This window comes from Drosophila virilis, chromosome 5, assembly GCF_030788295.1.
Source record: "Drosophila virilis strain 15010-1051.87 chromosome 5, Dvir_AGI_RSII-ME, whole genome shotgun sequence".
NCBI lineage: Eukaryota > Metazoa > Arthropoda > Insecta > Diptera > Drosophilidae > Drosophila > Drosophila virilis.
In genome coordinates, this window is record NC_091547.1 from 14,433,115 (window position 1) to 14,452,812 (window position 19,698).

Sequence of the window (19,698 nt, forward strand, 5' to 3'; positions counted from 1 at the left end):
TGTACGCTTGCATCAACTACAAGTAGATTTAAACGAATTTAACTGTTGCGCTTAAACTATTTACATAAAAATAATATGAAAATTACTAATGAATCATAAATAAAGAGAGTTTGTGTCCAACACTCGAGAGCGCAACCAAACGTGACGCCGAGAGACTGAACACCACGAGAGTATGAGAGAGCACGTCTTGGGTGAACTTGTGCAACAATCTTCTTGCTGAGTGCGAGCGCGAGCGTGAGCGTAAGCCGATGAAGTCTTTAGCAAATACAAAATACTTTTACAAACATAGGTACAAGCGAACTTAGCAAATACGTACACAAGCGATAGCAGTTACTTTTGCGCAGGTGTATGTGAGCGCAAGTGTAAGCGTATAGGTACGCTCTCACTCGCAATCTTGGTCGTGCACTCTCTCGCTCTCTTTGTCTCTCTCGCTGCCTAAATCGTGCTGCGTAGAAGTGTGTTTCAGTGAGTTTCTTTCAGTGTCACCAAAGTCAGATTAGCTAGCTCTTGACTATGAGTTGGCTTTTGTTGTAAATATTACGTTCGCTTTCGCACTCGCCATACGTCTGTACATACATATGTGTGTGTACATTCGTTTACATACAAACATACATATATAAACAATTGTGTACGAGTGTGTGTACGTGTGTGTGTTGGTGTGTGTGTGTATTCAACTTTTCGAGGTTTTAATGCGCAGCAACAGCAACGACTTGTTGAATTAAATATAAGTATGTTCAATGGCAAAGAGGCAACACGCCAGCAAACAAAGTGTCGTCCATTCAGTCTTCTACGGCGAAAGCAAGAAGAGCTTCAACACACGTTCACACACAAACATCGCCGATGTGCGAGGCACTTCAGATTCCATGTGCCAGCATGTCATGTGCAGACTGCTACAAAACTTGTGCGAGATCGACTCAAGAAAAGCGATTAACTAGCACCTAACTGTAAAGCTAATAGCTAATGGGAAAACTCAATACGAGTGGGCTGATCTTAAAAAGTTTCCAAAACAATATTTATTTGTTTTCCAAAATCTTTATTTACAATCTAATTTTAATGCATAGGGCTTAAACATTTTTAGTCAAGTGCCTCACTTAGCATTATTTAAGACGACATTTTCTCTCTCTTTCTCACGCTCTCTCCCTCTCTCTCTCCTGATAATAATTGCAGAATAACACTTGGTATTTTGTTATTCGTGCTTGATCTGGTTTTCTTATACAAAAAATATACACATTTATTTACATTTTTTTAACTGATAAGTTTACTCGCAAAAAGTGGTCGATCGACAAAAATAAGAGGACATATATGTGTATATTAATACATACGTGTGGTTGCACACACACACACACACACACACACGTATGTGCGTATATACATAGAGAAGAAAAATATATAAATAATTCCCTTAACGAAACTTACAGTGCACGATCGCAAAGTCTGACTAAACTAATATAATAAAACCAAAAAAAAAAAAAAAAACTAGCTAACCAGAGGCCAGTGCGAGTACAAAACAAAACAAGAAGTGAAACAAAACAAAATAGATGGATCGTGGTATGGATCCTGAACCATCGAACAGAATGGAGACTTCGGCGACGACGACGCCGACGCCGACGCCGTCGGACTTAAACAGAGCGGATGCGTCCCGCAAAAGCGTTCGCCTCTATGCGGCACGCAAGGGACTGGCGCCGGCTCCGCCCAAATTGGCGCTGGCCACCAGCAACAACAATATCAATAGTAAAAATAAGAACAACAATAGTGATAGCGAAAACTTGCCCGATTACAGTGCACAGCTTGCCGGTGGTACGGCAACTGCAAAGGAACTCGATCTCAGCGATGCACAGCATGTGGACTATGATGCACTCGTAGAACTGCGCAGGCCGGGTGATATAGCTGTTGCCCCGCCACGGGTCGCAGTCTCGGCGATTCCTGCTTTTCAATTGCCCAACAAGAGCCGGCAAAAGGCTGCGCCGCGAGTGCAGATGTCCGCGGAAGATGATGTGGGCGTGGCTTTTGCACTGGGCTCCATCGAGCAGCACATTCTGAATGTCGAGGAGAGTTTTAAGCAGCAGCAACTCAGTGAAAATGAGCAGCAGCAGCAGCAGCAGCAACAGTCCCAGTCTTCCATGGATGTCATGAAAATGGATACAATGCGCAAACAGAGCAAACGTTACGGCGAGACAGAAAACCTGCTCCGGCCGGGCATCAGCGACATGTCCTCCGAGAACGACTTTCAGTACCTGGGCGGGCGGCGTTCCCAGCTGGACGATAGCAATGAGCAAATGCTAACGGAATTTCAAAGAGGCAGCGATGGACGCAACTCAATTGGCGCCTACTCAAAGAACTCAGCTGCTGCGGCCGGCGGCCCCTCGGGGGCGCTCAAGGCTAAGCTTGCCCGGACTGCCTCAGACACGAAGAATACGGATACGGTGCTGGCCATGCGCGCCACTTTGAAACAGAAGCAGCAGCATCACGATGTCAAGCAGCAGCAGGCTGAGGGCAGATGGCGACCGACGACGACGACAGCTCCGACGCCAGCAGCAAGAACCACAGAGAGCCGGGGCAACAGTAGTTCCAGCGTTGTGGACGGAGGGTCCGCTTCGAAGCTGACTGCCACCACGATATCGGCATCAAAGCGACGCGAGGAGAATCTACGCCAGTTCGTAGCGCTGATGGCTCAAAAGTCCTCGCAGCCGCATCGACATGCAGGGGCTGCTGCAGCAACTGGATCTAGCGCCGGGTCTCATGCGACATCCGGTGGCAGCACGAGCGCATCAAAGCGGCGCTCCGAGCGTCCCATTGTGGCGCCCATACCGCCCTACAACTCAAGTCGTCCCCCTGTCGAGCCAAGGTCCGCAGCATCGGGGCCCGGACACCAACGAGCTGCTCCCAACGCGGCTGTGACACGTACCAATGTATACAGCAACAATGTTGCTCAGGTAAACCAAACAAAGCACAGTCAAGATACAGAAAAAAAATATAAATTCATGTTCAGATATAATACTTGCGGCTACTTTAATAATTCACGGGCGGGAACTAGGTCATAAATTGATTGAACACGTTGAAATTGACTTTATTTTTAATCTGTTGTTATTTGGCGGCTTTTTGCAGGGATCCCCGAATCTGCAGATGCGCAGCAGTGCTCCGATGCGATGGCGCGCCACTGAGGAGCATATCGGCAAATACAAGCTCATCAAGACGATCGGAAAGGGAAACTTTGCCAAAGTAAAACTGGCAAAGCATCTACCCACTGGCAAGGAAGTAGCAATAAAGATAATTGACAAAACCCAATTGAATCCTGGGTCACTTCAGAAACTATTTAGAGAGGTTAGCTGCATTTATTTTTGAATATTTACATTATGCTAATGTTCCTCCTCCTTCTTCTGTGTGTTATAGGTTAGGATAATGAAAATGCTTGATCACCCCAACATAGTTAAACTTTTTCAAGTTATCGAAACGGAAAAGACGTTGTATCTCATCATGGAATATGCATCGGGGGGTGAGGTCTTCGACTATTTGGTACTACACGGACGCATGAAAGAGAAGGAGGCGCGGGTCAAATTTCGTCAAATTGTATCGGCTGTGCAATACTGTCATCAGAAGAGAATCATACACAGGTCTATATCAATCTATATCTATATCAATCTTAATTAACGATCGATATCACTTGCCGTTTTGACAAATTCGTGAATCAATATAATTTATTTCACCTAAATTTTCAATATCCATGTAATAGTTGAATAGAGTATTTAAAGTTCCTTTTAAAGGGTTCATCATGTGCAGCATTAAGTTAATGCATCTGAGATCCCTTCAAAATATTATATTTAACGACTTGGCTTCCCGCACAGGGAAACTGTTTTAATTGATCTTGATTATTTGTATTTCAACATTTCTTTTATTTTCTTCTTTTATAAACAGGGACTTAAAAGCTGAAAACTTATTACTAGACAGCGAGTTGAATATTAAAATAGCTGATTTTGGTTTTTCGAACGAGTTTACGCCTGGCTCAAAGTTAGATACCTTCTGCGGCAGCCCACCCTACGCAGCACCCGAGCTCTTCCAGGGCAAAAAATACGATGGACCCGAAGTGGATGTCTGGTCGCTGGGTGTTATTTTGTATACGTTAGTGAGCGGATCCCTGCCTTTCGACGGTTCCACTTTAAGGGAGCTACGTGAACGTGTACTCAGAGGCAAATATAGGTATTTAAAATCCCAGTTGGTTATTGATTATCTTTAATAATCTTCTGTGTCTTGGAACAGAATCCCATTCTATATGTCGACTGATTGCGAAAATTTGCTGCGCAAGTTTCTAGTACTGAATCCTGCAAAACGTGCTAGTCTTGAAACAATCATGGGTGACAAGTGGATGAATATGGGGTTTGAGGACGACGAGCTCAAGCCCTATATAGAGCCAAAACAAGATTTAGCCGATCCCAAGCGGATAGGTAAGACGGGTACTGTATACGAAATTCATTACTAATATTATTAACGAATTGTGTGTCAAGTTTTGCCTGTTAATTATCTGTATTTTATGCAATGTGCTATTTTAATTTTAATTAAAAAACAAATCTTTTTGTATTATTTACATATACAGTAGAAATATCCAAAAGAGCTCTACAAACCATTCGATTCCCTTATAATTTTCCTAGTTGCTTACATACATAAATACGTACATATTTATTTAAAAATTCTATACAGCTGCGGGGGTACAAACCGGAGTTAAAGACTCAGCATCGATCCGACGCAGTGCTTTTGACTTGATGTTAATGCTGATCTTTTTAATTGGCGAATGGAAAGTGCCACACCAAAATGTATGCAATCCCTTGGAGGAGAATCGTATTCTTTTTGGAATGGCAATCTTTAATATATGCTCTTTGTTTTCTTTCTCACCTTGTGTCTCTCTTACTTTTTTTTATTTTGTTTCCAATTTGAATGCTTCGTCGAATCGTTACATAACAGATCAACCGGGAGAAGAAATAAAATGATATATAGGTTTGCTAGCAAAAAGAGGAAAGCAAATTCAATGCAAATAAAAATTCTATAAGATTTGTATTTTAATAACAAACATTTGGGTTATTTTATCAGAAAGTTTACCACACATATCTTTGCACATACATATCTCCGGTTTGTGTCCTTCAAATTCGATACAATAATAATTGTTATGTACTTATGTATGTTGTTTCAATATATATATATATATATATATATATGTTTTGCTGTTTATCCAATAAATGCATGACAGTATTGTACATTTTGATATTATAAAGTAAATAAGAAGTCGCTAACTCTTCTAATTTGACGGCTTATGGAACACACACACACAATTCTGGCAGTGCTCGAGCAATTTGCGAGAACTGTCAACCAAAATATAATGTCAATGTAATGAATTTGCATGTAATGTATACTTAACAACAACTATCTAATTTGTAAAGTTTAATCTTTTCGAAAATGTTTACTCATGCCTGTGATTATATTTTGTCAATGCGCAGAAGCTCTAGTCGCGATGGGCTACAATCGACAAGAAATCGAAGCGTCGCTGGCTCAGGTGCGATATGACGACGTGTTCGCCACATATTTGTTGCTGGGCCGCAAGAGCACTGATGTAAGTTGGACGCGGGCAGCGTATGGCTTGAATTCATGGTGACTTCCTCTTTATTTAGCCTGAAAGTGACGGGTCGCGATCCGGATCATCGCTTTCGCTGCGCAACATTTCTGGTAACGAGGCTGGCGTCAATGCTGGCAATGCGGTTGTGCAAAGTCCCACGCATCGTGGCGTTCACAGAAGTATATCGGCGTCGAGTACCAAGCCCAGTCGTCGGGCTTCGTCCGGTGCGGAAACGTTACGTAAGTACCAATGCCGGCCTCAAAATATACGGATAACAATATCTCGTATCATTTCCTTGCAGGTGTTGGACCCCCAAACGCCACTACGACCGTGACAGCTGCTGCAATTGGCGTGGCACCTGTCAACCCGAGCAATAACTATAATGCTGTAGGATCAGCCGCCGATCGTGCATCAGTGTAAGTTCCATGCCTAAAGCAGGCAGCAAAACATATGCGACCCGATATTTGTTGTACTGTCGAAAAGATTTTTGCAGTCGAGCTGTCCTTAATCAATTTTACTTGCTTAGGTATTATCTACTTCTAAAAGTTTGAGACTTTATGTCAAGAATAAATCAATAAACCGATCGATCTCTGTTTTAAGGATATATGCGATCTGTTCTCGTAGACCTCTTCCTCAAAATAGAAAATTGGCTCGAAGCGTGAGACTTGATTGTAACACCACAAAGCTGTCGACACTGCAACACATTTCTATATTTCATTGTTCCTTTTGTTAACCTGTTTATTAATAACTTCATTTGCAGTGGTAGCAATTTTAAACGTCAGAATACGATTGACTCAGCAACAATTAAGGAGAATACGGCAAGACTGGCCGCACAGAATCAGAGGCCAGCGTCAGCCACACAGAAGATGCTCACCACAACAGACACATGTAATCTTGACTTGAATTGTGTGAACTGTAGAAGAGAATATTTTTAAACTCTTTTCCTGTTTTCCTTGCAGCGCTGAACAGTCCAGCTAAGCCGCGCACAACTGCTAAGTATGATCCCACTAATGGAAATCGGACAGTGAGCGGCACGAGCGGCATCATACCACGCCGCTCCACCACGCTGTATGAAAAGACTTCATCGACGGAGAAAACAAATGTTATTCCTGCAGAGACAAAGTACGTGAGCCCTGAAGCATTTATCGTTTGTGTTGTTGGCACATCAATAATGAGCATTTGTTTGCCTTGGTATTGTTGTTGGTTTTTTATCTCAATATCATATCGCATCATCTAACATTTCAAGTGAAAGTTAAATAATCGCAGAACATATTTATATTCGTTGGTGAGACTACCGAAGAAGAATTCGTAGTTGGACAGAGTTTCCGTAGTTCTCGCCTAGCTAGCTTTATTATTCTCCTCGGTTTGTAGTAGTTGTTTTTTTTTTAGAGATACAGATACAAATAAAACAGTTCATGTTGTGGATAGAGCAGTTACTACTTTGTACATATATATAGATAGATAATCAGCGCACAATTGAGTTCTGTATTTATTACTTAGTTGCAGTGCAAATGGCACAAAACAAAAATTATTATCAATATCGTTTTGTTTTGTTTTCGTCATGTTTTTATATCCCGAGGTGTGGTTTGTGTTTCGTTTTTAAAAAGGCTGAACATTCAAATTCAAACTCAATGACATTTTGACCACAACATATTTACAATTTAACCACTTTTTGACTAAACATATATTGTATAAACGTAACCAGCAGTGGATCTGCAGCTACCGCTGGAAAGGGCCATACAAAAAGCGCGTCTATTTCAAGCCCTAGGCCATCCACTGACGGATGCATATCAGTATCAATTGACCCCCTTGGATCGAGGTATACACTTGCATACATTAGCAAAAAAAAAAAAAAAAAAAAAAAAACCTTACAAAAATTCTATATTTATGGTTAATTTTCAAATGTGTTTTTATTTATGATTTTCTAATTTCAATCAAAATTGGCGGCCTTTTTTTATTTCAAGGGACGATTTTTCAAAGCTTTCCAAATTAACTCAATGCATTTACTCAAACAAATCTGTAATATAGAAGAACAATATTTGTTTTCTTAAGTGCACAAACATATCGAACGGCCGTTTTATTTATTTATATAGATTTATATACTTATGTATGTATATCTCTGCTCGAGGTTCATTACCCATCAAAGGACTATGAATACTCTATCCGTCGTCCGTATAAAAGCTTCAATTGTGAAACCACTTTTGTCGCTTGGCTTGTAGAATACAATTGTAAAATGTTTTTATTTTGTTCCGCTCGCCCAAAACAATCAGAAAACAAATAACATAATAACAAGACGGATACTCAATTTTAGATATATGTATGGCTTTTTATTAGTATGACGTTTATCTTTCAGCATGTATATGCATACATTAATAGATATTCAATTTAAAAAGAAATTAGACCTCGATAAAAGCATTACTTGTTTTCGTATTCGTTCTTTGGTGAATTGCTATTGTAAGTAAAACTGAGTATCGCAAACGCCTCAGATATTTTCTTGTTCGGAATGCTATAGCTAAATTCTTGTGAAGGTATCAAATATTGGCGGGCGATAAACTTATTCTGGCCACGTCCACTTTCCGTAAAATGCACAGCTTTATAGTTCCTTTCAGAAAAGGTTAGGGAGCGTCTTGCCCAGAATCAAAGGGTTGCTTTCCAACTGCTTTCAGCTCTTACTTTATGGTGAGCAGAGCATCTGGCGGTCGGTATATGCCGACTGCAATGACATCTTCTTACTGGTATTATATAGAATTGCAGTTGTCAATTTATATTTGGCCATCTTTACTAGAACCAATACCCAATTTCGTTTTTGGCTAAAATAGGAGATTAATTTTGAAGATATGTGTTCAGCGGGCTTTCATCTTGTGTGTGCTCGTGTTTGTTTTTGTTAACAGTTGAGTGAGTCGTAATTACTGGTTAGTATTAGTATTATATGGTGTAGCTATATGTTTGTTAATTTGTTGCTATCTAATCGAATTTAATAGTGTATTTGCTTTAGAGATGTGTTCTGTTTGGTTTTATTATAACACTCTCGTAACAAATTTGATCAATTGAATAATGTAAATTTCTTATCTTTTCATGTTTTATACAATTTTGAACATTAACCGTTTTTAAACCAATTGTCTAATTTCGATAACAACTGCTACACACTACATCCAATACATCCAATCTCCAAACTCCAATCTTTGTGGCGTATTCTATCAATGCAACTATAAATAACATCACCAACACCAACGAAAATATGCAACAATCTTCTACGTGTTATCGGTGTTCGTTTAAATATTATTATTCTGCTATTATCTAACGTTAAAACCCGTTAAAACCAATCAAAAATAAAAATATTTAAATCCGAACGAATCGTTAAAATCGTTAACGAAACTTTAATATGGGTTTGAATACTTCGAACTCAATTCAAATCAAATCAAATTCATTTTGGATTCGAACCGAACCGAACAAACTTTGGTGAGTGAAACTGCAAATATTTTATAAGAATGAATCAAATAAGAATAAGTATAAATAATAAGTGTAAATTCCATTTTAATTGCTTTACATTACATTCTGGCATGCGCGGTATCCAAGTCCAATGATATATATTCTTGTATTTGTTTTTTTTTTTTGTTTTTTATACTTAACTCGACATGAGATTGTGTCCGTTGTGCTGAACCAAAATTAATGAATCCAGTAAAATAAATAAACTGTTTGCATTTATGTGTCTGAACAAAATATATGTAGGTAGTCAGTCCTAAAAGAGATTTTTAAATCACATAAGATCACATAAGTTCTTCTTCATTGTGCATGGCAAATGCTATTAATTTGTAATACTTACTATTAAGAAAACAAAAAACAAAAAACGATCCCATTAATTTGCCATACTCTAATACTCTGTTGTTTTAAGCTTCCGATAATTGTACTCATTTTGGTAGACAAGTTTGTTGATGTTGTAACTTTGTGCAAGAATCACTCGTTCCTCTTTCGACATATTTATCTACTTATACATTCATGCTCTCTATCCGTATGTACTCTCTTCTCAAACGTATGTACTTATACTCTAACTAGTTATTTTAATACGTGCAGCTTTTGCAATTGGTCCTTGTCATGTATTACTCTGATAGGTACTCAAAAAATCGACCAAGTTATACTAAGCTATTTTTAGTGTTAGCCCAAATAGAGTTGTGATTCATCTGAAACAGATGCTAGAAAGTATATTATTCAGAGCTTTATCAACAGCTGCTCCTACATGAGAATGAAATTACGTATTCTTTGCGAATGTTGTAACTTATTGCTTTATGCTTAGTTCACGTTCACACACATGCATATACACACACATACATACATATAATAATATGAGTCAGTACCAGAACTCATGAGTATCCGAACTTTTTAACAAGTACATTTCATAGCACTTGCAGTGTCCGTCAGGATATTCATTATCAATTTTGGGACCGCTTTCTAGCTGCGTAATATCTTGAAGCTATGCTCTATTTGCAAGGATCTTATTGCATACAGTTAATTTCTTTGGCTATGCTTTAACAACTAACTGACTATTATGTATTTTAATATATATATTTATGTTTAAGAAACGTATTGTTAAGTGCTCGTTTTATTTACAAATTTACATGATTTTTATAAATCTTTTTCTTTTCATTTTGTTTGTGTCTACAACATGATTACCAAACCAATATAAACTGCCATAATCGTTTGATTACCGTTACCGTTACCGTTACCGTTATCGTTACCGTACCCGTTACCGTTACCACCATCACATTAACCAATCAAAATAATCTGCTTGATTCGCGCTGTCTCTCGTGTCCGCCCTGCCCTGTACACATATCGTCATTGCGCCAATACAAATGCAATTCAAATACAATCAAAAACATCAACAACAACAATAACAACAACAATAAACGACGCACACAAACGCAATACTTTGGATTGGATCGATTTGATGATGATGACGTACTTTGCTCATTATTAAATTAACACGCACACACACACACACACACACACACGCGCGAACGGTCCAATCGATTACACACACACATTGCACAAATATCAAATGATTAACTGTATACTGATAAAAACATTCGTTTTCTGAAATGCAATTCATTGGACTATAATAATGTACAACCTCCACGAACTGACAATGATTCGATATATCCATTCATACGTATGTGTGCATATGTATTGTACTTGTACATATATATAGTCTGTTCGATCGACTTAGAATGGCATCGGCTGTTAAATCAAGCAGACACTTTCCAAGGAATGTTCCATCACGTTCAACCTTTCACTCTGGTGAGTTTTTCTGTTTAATTATTTTTATTAGTTTTAGTCAAATAACTTAATTTTACTCACAATTTTACTAAACAACAAATTTTATATATACATATATAGACTAAAATAATAATGATAATCGACATTTTGTTACGTTTTTTTTTTTTTCTTATTCGGCTTTCGTTTAATCATTCCAAACAAAAAAAAAAGTTTTCCTTACGTCTTGCGCACGTACAATACATGATATTGTAATGCCTGTCTAAATTTAAGATAATCAATTATTACTCTATTTTTTATTATCATTATTATTATTATTATTACTATTAAATATTTTGTTGTGCTTTGTCGTTGTCTTCTGCATCCGTCCCACATGGCTTCTCATTTTAGTAAATCGCATAATTTAATGTTTGGATCATGCACGATTGTCATAATATATATATATATTTATATAGATCTTATTCCTAGTGGAAATTATCTATTGTTATCTTATTAGCATTGTTGACAGCATTTCTCTTATCATAAATAATATCTATACAGAAAATATTCAATTTAGTTATCAGAAATATGTCTGTATATAGTTTAAAAAGATTAATGTATATATTATTGTCAGATATATAATAAATAAAAATAACAATTTTAAGTGTATATATGTGTGAATTCTTCAAAACAGGATTATCGATAATCAATTGTCCATAATGAGCCTTAAGAATCAGTTGTATATATATATTGCTATTTTGTGAATTATAGGATTGGGAATTCAAGTTTTCTCCAGTTAAATTGGAATTTATTAGTTATTTATTCTATATGCAGAACTCAGATACACTCAGATGTATTTTACATACATACATATTATAGGATATATATATTGGGTCCGTCTGTCCTTTTCGAAACTAGGGACTTGAAGTAGGAATATTTATTATTTATTATGATTATATGGCTAGATCGGAATATGATAACTCTTTGAGTCTCTGTCCACGATTCAACTTAATCTATTTGAGTTAATGTCTGTTAATGGGCTGTGAGAGAGTATCGTGCAGTCGGTTGCACCCGACCAGTGTTGGGTAGTGGTTGAGGGAAATATTCACTTAGCAACTGGACGCGAACAGATTGGCAAAAAGTTCAATTAACTTGTTTTATTTGTATTATAAGAAGCTATCGATATTTTTATAAATATATATTTTTAATATTTGTGTTAGTTAGTTGAGCACATTTCCAATTTAGGATATACTAACGATTTACAAATTATGTAGTTAGTGTCTAGATACCTAAGTCGATTTGTTTTACCTGTAATTGTTTCTAATTTATGGACATTTGTTATTGTAGGTCAAACCAGGGCCAGAAACAACACCGCGCTGGAATACTCTGGTACAAGTGGCGCCTCCGGTGACTCGCCGCATCCGGGTCGGATGAGCTTTTTTTCAAAACTTTCCTCCCGTTTTAGCAAACGGTAAGTTTCGAATGATTTCGCATTATATTATTATTATTTATTGTTTCTTTTGTTTATCGAAATGTTACAAGAAAAGAAAATGCAGTTTATATTCCGGTTTTTTTTTTTAAATATTATTATTTTCCCATTATTACTGTTTGTTTTCTTTTCTTTTCTTTTGTTTTTGTTGTTTTTTTTTTTTTTTTTTGGTTAATTTCTTTTGGATTTATTGTTTTATTTAATTTTTGTTTTCATGTTTCATTTTTGCATATTTACACACATACACATATGTACATATGTATGTGTTTATGTTTTGTACCAAATCCGTTTTAATGAATGAACTTTGGGCCAGACCCCAGAACTAAGGTCAAGCCCGGAATAATATACGTGCACAGGCTGTGATCTTGACAGCTGTCTTAAACTAGTTAATCGATTGTTAATACTAACGAATCTGACTAACTGTATACCTAATGTATAGACGGGCGGCATGAGAAGACGAAGAACTCAACACAAGGAAACTGTCTCGATTGCAATATCTATTACAATATCTAATTAGTTTTGTCAGTTATAAAAATTGATCTGCATTAGTGAGGTCTCAAAGTCACAAAGACAATGTTGGAGCGTAGAATAAATTGATTGGCATTGCCATGAAGAATATTAAAAAATAATTTGTTTCGATTCGCTGCTGCACGCTTTTTCCATGCACATCTAATACATAAAACATCACAAGCCGCACTTAAACATCCAACTATCTTGCAAGTATAAGGCCTAAGTTAATTGCAATTGAAATAACGCTGGGGTCAAGTATTTTGGGAGAGCGTCCTTTTGCATGCTTTTGGCCCCAAAAAGTTGTTGGAAGAGCAGAGCTCACAATTAACGTAGTGCTATTTTGGTTTTTAACAGATATGTTTAATTTGTATGTTGCGAAAGTAGCTCATTCATCTTTAATTTGCATGCAAATTGTTGTTCTGTTGCTTTGCATATTATTATTAATTATGAATTTATTGAACTATTTGTCGAACTCCTCCTCCTTTTCATTTGTTAATTGTAATTGTTTGTGAATATATGCAAATTGTTGTTTGTGCCTATTTTTGTTTATTCTTATTCATTTAAACTAACAGTGTTTTCTTTAAAAAAAAAAAAAAAAAAAAAAAAATCCAATAAAAGAAAGTATGTTAATATTCATAAACACATAATACTTATGTAGATATGTACACAGGGAAATTGGTTAAGAATGAATTCGAATATTTACATCAACCTAAGTAAAAAAAAAAATATATAAATATAACAAAAAAATAAAAAAATAAAAATAAAAACAAAAACACAACTCTCAGATTTGAGACTGTGTGTGTGTTTTTTTTTTTTCGCTAGACTCAACTCAACTCAATTCAATGATTCGGATACAAAACAAATACAAAACTTCGCATACATACATACATATGTAACTACGTGCAATGTATACATATTAGCCGAATGGACAGCATCCAAATGCCAGGATCTGTAGATTCTTTTAAAGCGCGCTCTCTCCGTCACTTTTTATCTACTATCTTGTACATAAGCAGGGTATTAAGTCTTTATGTCCAACTTTCTTTCTTCCTTTCTTCGATTGCCTATGTATTGCCCATGTGCGTGTTTACATTTTCATCCCACTAATAGGAAGCCAGCCTCAACTGTTCTTGTCTGTTTTTATTGCTATTCATTTGAAAAAACAAAAAAAAAAACAAAAAACAAAAAAAAACATTTGACATCTTGAACTTTGTTTAATTATATTTATTAAAAGATATTGCGTTTACTTTTCTTTTCCAATAATCCATAATGAAAAAAAAAAAAGAAAGAAAATAGATGAAAGAAGAAAGCAAAAAAGCAAAAAAGAAGAAAAGAAAGGAAATGTTGTTGTTTTAGTTTTTATCATTATTCCGTTTTATTCTTATTTGTTTACTTTCGTTTCATTTCTCGTATTTGTTTTTTTACCCATTATTAATATTTTTTCCAGCCGTGAATAATTTGTTTAAAATTTTTTCTTTAATTTTAGGCCAAACCAGTAATTAACAAAACAAGCAATTAACTACTTCTTGTTAATAGTTCGTTCTAAAACTGAAACAAACAAACAAACAAACGATTCCCCCTAAAGTAAACGCTCGTGACGAACAGAGAGAGAGTGAGAGAAAGAGAGAGAAAGAGAGAGAGAGAGAAAGAGAGAGAGATACAGATATGTTACAGATATGAAATCAAACACAGATACAAGATACAATATCAGATCGGAGCGTTTCACTTCGGTTTTGATTCCTTCCGATTCGTAATCCCCTTCAAAAGAACGTCGACAACGTTGAGTTCCGTTCCGTTACGTTACGTTGCGTTGCGTTACGTCACGTCACGTTACATTACGTTAATAGAAATTCACAAAGAAAGCATCTATGTTTTACTACAATTATTAACTAATTATACTTACACATTTATATAAATTAAAATACACACACACACACACACACACAAACACACATATATATATATATTTAAAAGTAAAAATCAACAACAACAAACAGATACCAACAATTCTTTGTTTTCTTTGTTTGTAAACTCGATTCGATTCAATTCGATTCAATTCGATTCGATTCAATCTGATTCGATTTGAGTTCTCGACTTCAAATCACAAATGAAATTCGAAAATATAATACGCATAGGCTGTTGCTATGTCATTGTCACTATTTTCCATATTGTTTTACTGCTAAAACTGAAACTGAAACTGAAACTAAAACTAAAACTACAAACTAAAAACTAGTAATGCTATCTAAAATATTAACGTTATATTGCGATGCGCTATCTTAGTAATTACATATAATATGTATACATATACCACGTATATTTATCCGAATCGTTTAAGTTCACACCAAAAGCAGCTGCGAGTTGTTAACAAACAAAAAATATGAATTCAAATTTACCAATACCACAATGCAAATGTATCTATATCTATGTACGTATGTATGCAGGTTGAAATATGTATTTAAACTGTTCCGAAAATCATATACAATCACGATTAATAATAATAATAATAATGATAATGATAATGATAATGATAATGATAATAAAGATTGATAAAAACACACTGATTATTATGAAGTTGAAGTCGAAGCGCATCAAACGAGCGTATTTAGTAATTTAAGAACAATGATTAGTTACCATAAAGAAAACTATCTTTAATCAAGGATTAAATATGTATTAAAACAACGTGCATGTGACCATTTTATTTGTACAGATGATTATCTATAAATCGTGTTATCGGGCACCTTCAGTGGTCTGATTAGTTATATATATTAAGTTTCAAAGAAAATAACATAATTAAATAAATGAATAATTTAATTAGAAATAAATTATGTGGAAAATTTGTTAAACAATGCAAATATTTCAACTCTAAATCCATTCGAATTTTATTTCTCTCTACATTCTTGACCCCCCTACGCTCGTTTCCCCAACATTAAAAATTCAGATTTTTAAGTTAATACAAAATTAAAACCCAAAATTTCTCAGTTCCAATAGCTTAAAGATTGTTACATTTCTATGAAATACTAAAAGGAAGGGAATAACTAAATTGTTTATTTATTTATTTAAGTAACAGATATTTGGGGCGAAGTTCTTCCTTAAACTAGCTTTTGTAATTTTCGAGTCATGCTTTTTTTAAATTTTAGCAATGGGAAATGTCAAAAATATAAATATAATTTCAATATTAAGTTTCAAGCTGGATAGAAAGCTGGTTTAATGCGAAAGTAATTTGCACTTTTATATACATTTAAACACATTTTAATGTTTCTTTTATTTTGTTGATGTAGTACAGTGTAAGATCCCAAAGCGTACAGCTTAGACAGCATATAAAAGACTTTCCAAAAACTGAAATGGGGACAAAATGCACTAACAAGAATTCCATAAAATCTGTAGATAGCCCTTTTACCAATTCCTATTCATAACAATCCTGCTGCCAATGAAAAATATTTGATCTATTAAAGAAAAACTGTAAACGCGATATTGCCGAATGAAAACTGGCAAATAACTAATAACACAAATAATATAGTTTAACTCCAATAAAGCATTTAAAATAAACAAGTTTGTCACTCTGCCACGGTGGGTATCCGGTTAAGAGAGGGTATATACACAGCCAGGGTATCTTTTAGATTTCAAATTACTTGTGTTTCCTCCAGACGGTGTCGCACTTAGTAGACCTTTAACCATTTTAAAATATATTTTTTAGTTAACGAGTTTTAAAATGCATATTAAGAATCTTAGAATCTTTAAAAGTGAAGGCTAAATATATCATTTATTGAGACAATGTCTGTAGATATGATTTAATCCTTGCCATTGTCCATAGGTAGACTTTACTTCCGTATTCGGTAAAAAGGTAAGGTTAAGGTTTAATACCCAAGGAAATGGCGATAATCTAACCTAACTTTAAAAACAATTGATTGTGGCATAAAAGGGAAAGTATGGACTGTTTCGGCTGTTAGATTATACTGTCAAATTCTTAAGATCAAGAGTTCCTTTTACATCGTGTTAAAAAACAGACGTCGCTCAATATGGCAGATTTTTTCAGAGATTCTCACAGATATCGTCTTCATAGTTGGGCTAGTCCAGCATTTTTTGTTAACAAAATTAGATTAAAAGTTTGGCGTTTGTAAATCTTTTATGCCTCGAGCAGAACAACTTTGGTATAGATAAGCTTGAGTAGTTACCGATTTTCAAAAATGCTGCTTAAATTAACTTTCATCAGCAAATACCCTTGAAGTCTCTTTCCATCTTATCTATCTAATCTTTAAGGCTTAGCCAGATGCAGAGCTATAACAGATTATACATGGTGTGCGACAGATTAAAGCGAAAGTAGAAGAAGAAACCGCAATTAGAAAAATCAGAGATGATCTGTAAATTAGAAGGAAGTTAGAAGGAAACTGGGCATCTTGCTTGAGAATCGATTTGCTGTAAGCACGGTTTTATAGAGTATCTCCAAAAAGGGTATTTTTTGTTGCTCGCTAGAAACAGCCAAGGCAATATAGCTAAACTTTCAGCCTGATAGCAGACGATAGCCTCACAGCCTCATTTCATCCGTCTTTCCGTTCTGGGCAGTGCATATATCGGATCATATACCTGACCTAGGAACGATCCATTAAACTAGTTTCCAGTCCTGAGAAGAATAAACGGCAGATCCTCTTACCTCCAAGGGCAAATATAATCTTTAACAAATAAATAAATTTATATATGATGGGGCTTATGTTATTCAAAATAAATGGGCAAAAGTTATACTTAAGCTCAGAGCTAGCTGTCCACATACTTATTTCAACTTTGTTTTATTTTGGTTTCTTTTTGGTAACACATTAAGTAATTAATGAATTAATTTTTAGTACATCTACCACGGAAGAGGCGGCCAAGCCAAGAGTTTTGCGATTTACATGGTCCATGAAGACCACATCCCCGCTGATGCCCGATCAAATAATGCAGAAGATAAGGGAAGTGCTGGATCAAAACAATTGCGATTACGAACAACGCGAAAGGTATGTCTAGACATTAAAGTTAACTGATATTAAGTATATGTTTTGTTTGTTTTTGTTGTGATAGGTTTGTGCTTTGGTGTGTGCACGGCGATCCGAACACAGATTCGTTGGTCCAGTGGGAGATCGAGGTGTGCAAGTTGCCGCGACTCTCATTGAATGGGGTGCGCTTTAAACGCATTTCTGGTAAGTGTATCTTTATTAAGTTGATGAAGTTAATTTAGTTTGTCTTCTGGTTTATTCAGGTACAAGCATTGGCTTCAAAAACATTGCGTCTCGCATTGCTTTTGATCTCCGTCTGTGACTTAATAAAACGACTAACGAGAGCTGCACAGCCGCCACCACCAGCAGCACCATCACCACCGATAGCGACACAACAAAACCAACCACCTCCACTGCCAGATACCAGATGGCCAGCGGCAGTAGCAAGCTGTCTGGGCAATCGATGCTGCGTCGCTCGGTCAGCAGTCACCAGAGATCGAATCGGTTCAAGCTAAATCGATTGCCCGGCAACAGGCATGATGGACACAAGAAGACGGGCGTGCTGTCCTCGGCATTTCAGATTTACTTGCCCTTCAGATCGAAGGATACTTTGAAATCCCAAGTCAAATTTGATGCGTCTCGCTCAATCGGTTATGAAAAGCAGACTGAAGAGCGTCCACAGATGGAACCAATAAATGTTATGTTGCCGGACAACGCCGATTGTATAATGCCCAGTAACTCAATTGAATCTCAAGTGCTAAGCCAAAACAAGGATGCAGCAGCTGGCGGTGGTGGTGAGAGCGATCGGAATATTGATTTGCAAAAACTGGCTGGTGGCAGTGAGCTGAAAGCAAGAGGAAGCAGCAGCAACAGCAGCGGCAGTCGCAGAGGAAACCGATTTAAGAGGAACATCAAGAATACCGGAAGTCTAATTGTACGCAAATTAACAGCCTCCCGTTACGGGGGGGACACAGGCAAGGCAGGCGGCGGGACAACATCAAAGCACTCGGACGAGCAGAATGTTATAAATAACGATAAGCCAAACAACACCAAACAGAAAGTAGCAATGTTACGCACCACAACTCTCTAAGTACATGAATATATAGAATACATCAAGATGAAATTGGATCCGGGCTCTTGTGGCAGCGCATGTATTTGTCTCCAATCATAGTATGACACTAGCATAGAATCTCAAGTAAAAGTTAATGTTTTACATTTATTCATTGATCTATCGCGTATTGAATATCTTATACTTATAATAACAGCCGAGCAGACAAAAATTACCCACAACTTAAGTACATAAGCACCAACACATGCATACATACATATATGTCATATGTACACTTATATATTGATATCGTTAATTGCTAGACAGCGTAGGTGAGAGCCACACCGTTTTAATTCAATAAAATGAAGAAAAACAAAAAAAAAAAAACAAACAAATAATATATATATATATATATATAACATAAAAAATCAACGCTATTGAACGCATTTTTTACCCCGTGGATTTAAAGTACACATTAAAGAGGCATAATACTAAATTTTGTTGTTAATTAATTTAGGTTTATGTTTGGCTTTTTTCGTTCGTTTCGTTTCATTTCGTAAAATAACACAGAAATAAACCAAAATAAATGAAACAACAAATTGAATGACAGTTATCGAAAAGTCAGATGATTTGGTGTTATATGAACTCATATATTTTACGTCGGCTATAAAATCTATTTTAAATTATAAATGCGTTTGTAGCTAGATGAGCTTATTTCCTTAAATGAATTGAAGCCTAAAGCCCAAGCTGCAAGATACACAAAGCGAAGCTGCAAACATAAACATTTTAAAAATTGTATATTGTATTTATATAATTATATTTATTTAACCACTTCTCAAAGTAA

The 19,698-nt window shown here is 36.0% G+C and overlaps 2 protein-coding genes across 20 annotated transcripts in view; both read left to right on the plus strand.

Moving 5' to 3' along the window:
* par-1 overlaps positions 1-18,211 on the plus strand; it is a 32,623-nt gene extending 14,412 nt beyond the window's left edge. The window contains exons 1-16 of one of the 19 annotated variants that reach the window (XM_032436927.2): positions 1,453-2,933; positions 3,106-3,321; positions 3,391-3,611; positions 3,913-4,194; positions 4,255-4,448; positions 5,484-5,596; positions 5,655-5,838; positions 5,901-6,015; positions 6,360-6,487; positions 6,559-6,721; positions 7,305-7,418; positions 10,821-10,891; positions 12,194-12,317; positions 17,678-17,827; positions 17,892-18,010; positions 18,070-18,211. In XM_032436927.2, coding sequence (XP_032292818.1) covers positions 1,539-2,933; positions 3,106-3,321; positions 3,391-3,611; positions 3,913-4,194; positions 4,255-4,448; positions 5,484-5,596; positions 5,655-5,838; positions 5,901-6,015; positions 6,360-6,487; positions 6,559-6,721; positions 7,305-7,418; positions 10,821-10,891; positions 12,194-12,317; positions 17,678-17,827; positions 17,892-18,010; positions 18,070-18,128 — 3,648 coding nt within the window. In that variant the 5' untranslated portion in view covers positions 1,453-1,538 and the 3' untranslated portion in view covers positions 18,129-18,211. Of the gene's footprint in view, positions 1-1,418; positions 2,934-3,105; positions 3,322-3,390; positions 3,612-3,912; positions 4,195-4,254; positions 4,449-5,483; positions 5,597-5,654; positions 5,839-5,900; positions 6,016-6,359; positions 6,488-6,558; positions 6,722-7,304; positions 7,419-10,802; positions 10,892-12,193; positions 12,318-12,648; positions 12,677-14,328; positions 15,710-17,677; positions 17,828-17,891; positions 18,011-18,069 lie in introns of those variants that run through there. The other 18 variants (XM_032436929.2, XM_032436928.2, XM_070210159.1 and 15 more) reach the window with 18 other exon arrangements.
* A 22-nt stretch (positions 18,212-18,233) lies between these two features.
* LOC138911390 (uncharacterized) lies at positions 18,234-19,698 on the plus strand. Its single transcript, XM_070210161.1, has one exon. It carries the CDS (start codon positions 18,234-18,236, stop codon positions 18,894-18,896), a length of 663 nt encoding a protein of 220 aa, XP_070066262.1. The 3' UTR covers positions 18,897-19,698.

What these genes read in the sequence shown, in the direction of transcription:
- LOC138911390 (XM_070210161.1), top strand. Translation starts at nt 18,234, where the DNA reads ATGGCCAGCGGCAGTAGCAAGCTGTCTGGGCAATCGATGCTGCGTCGC.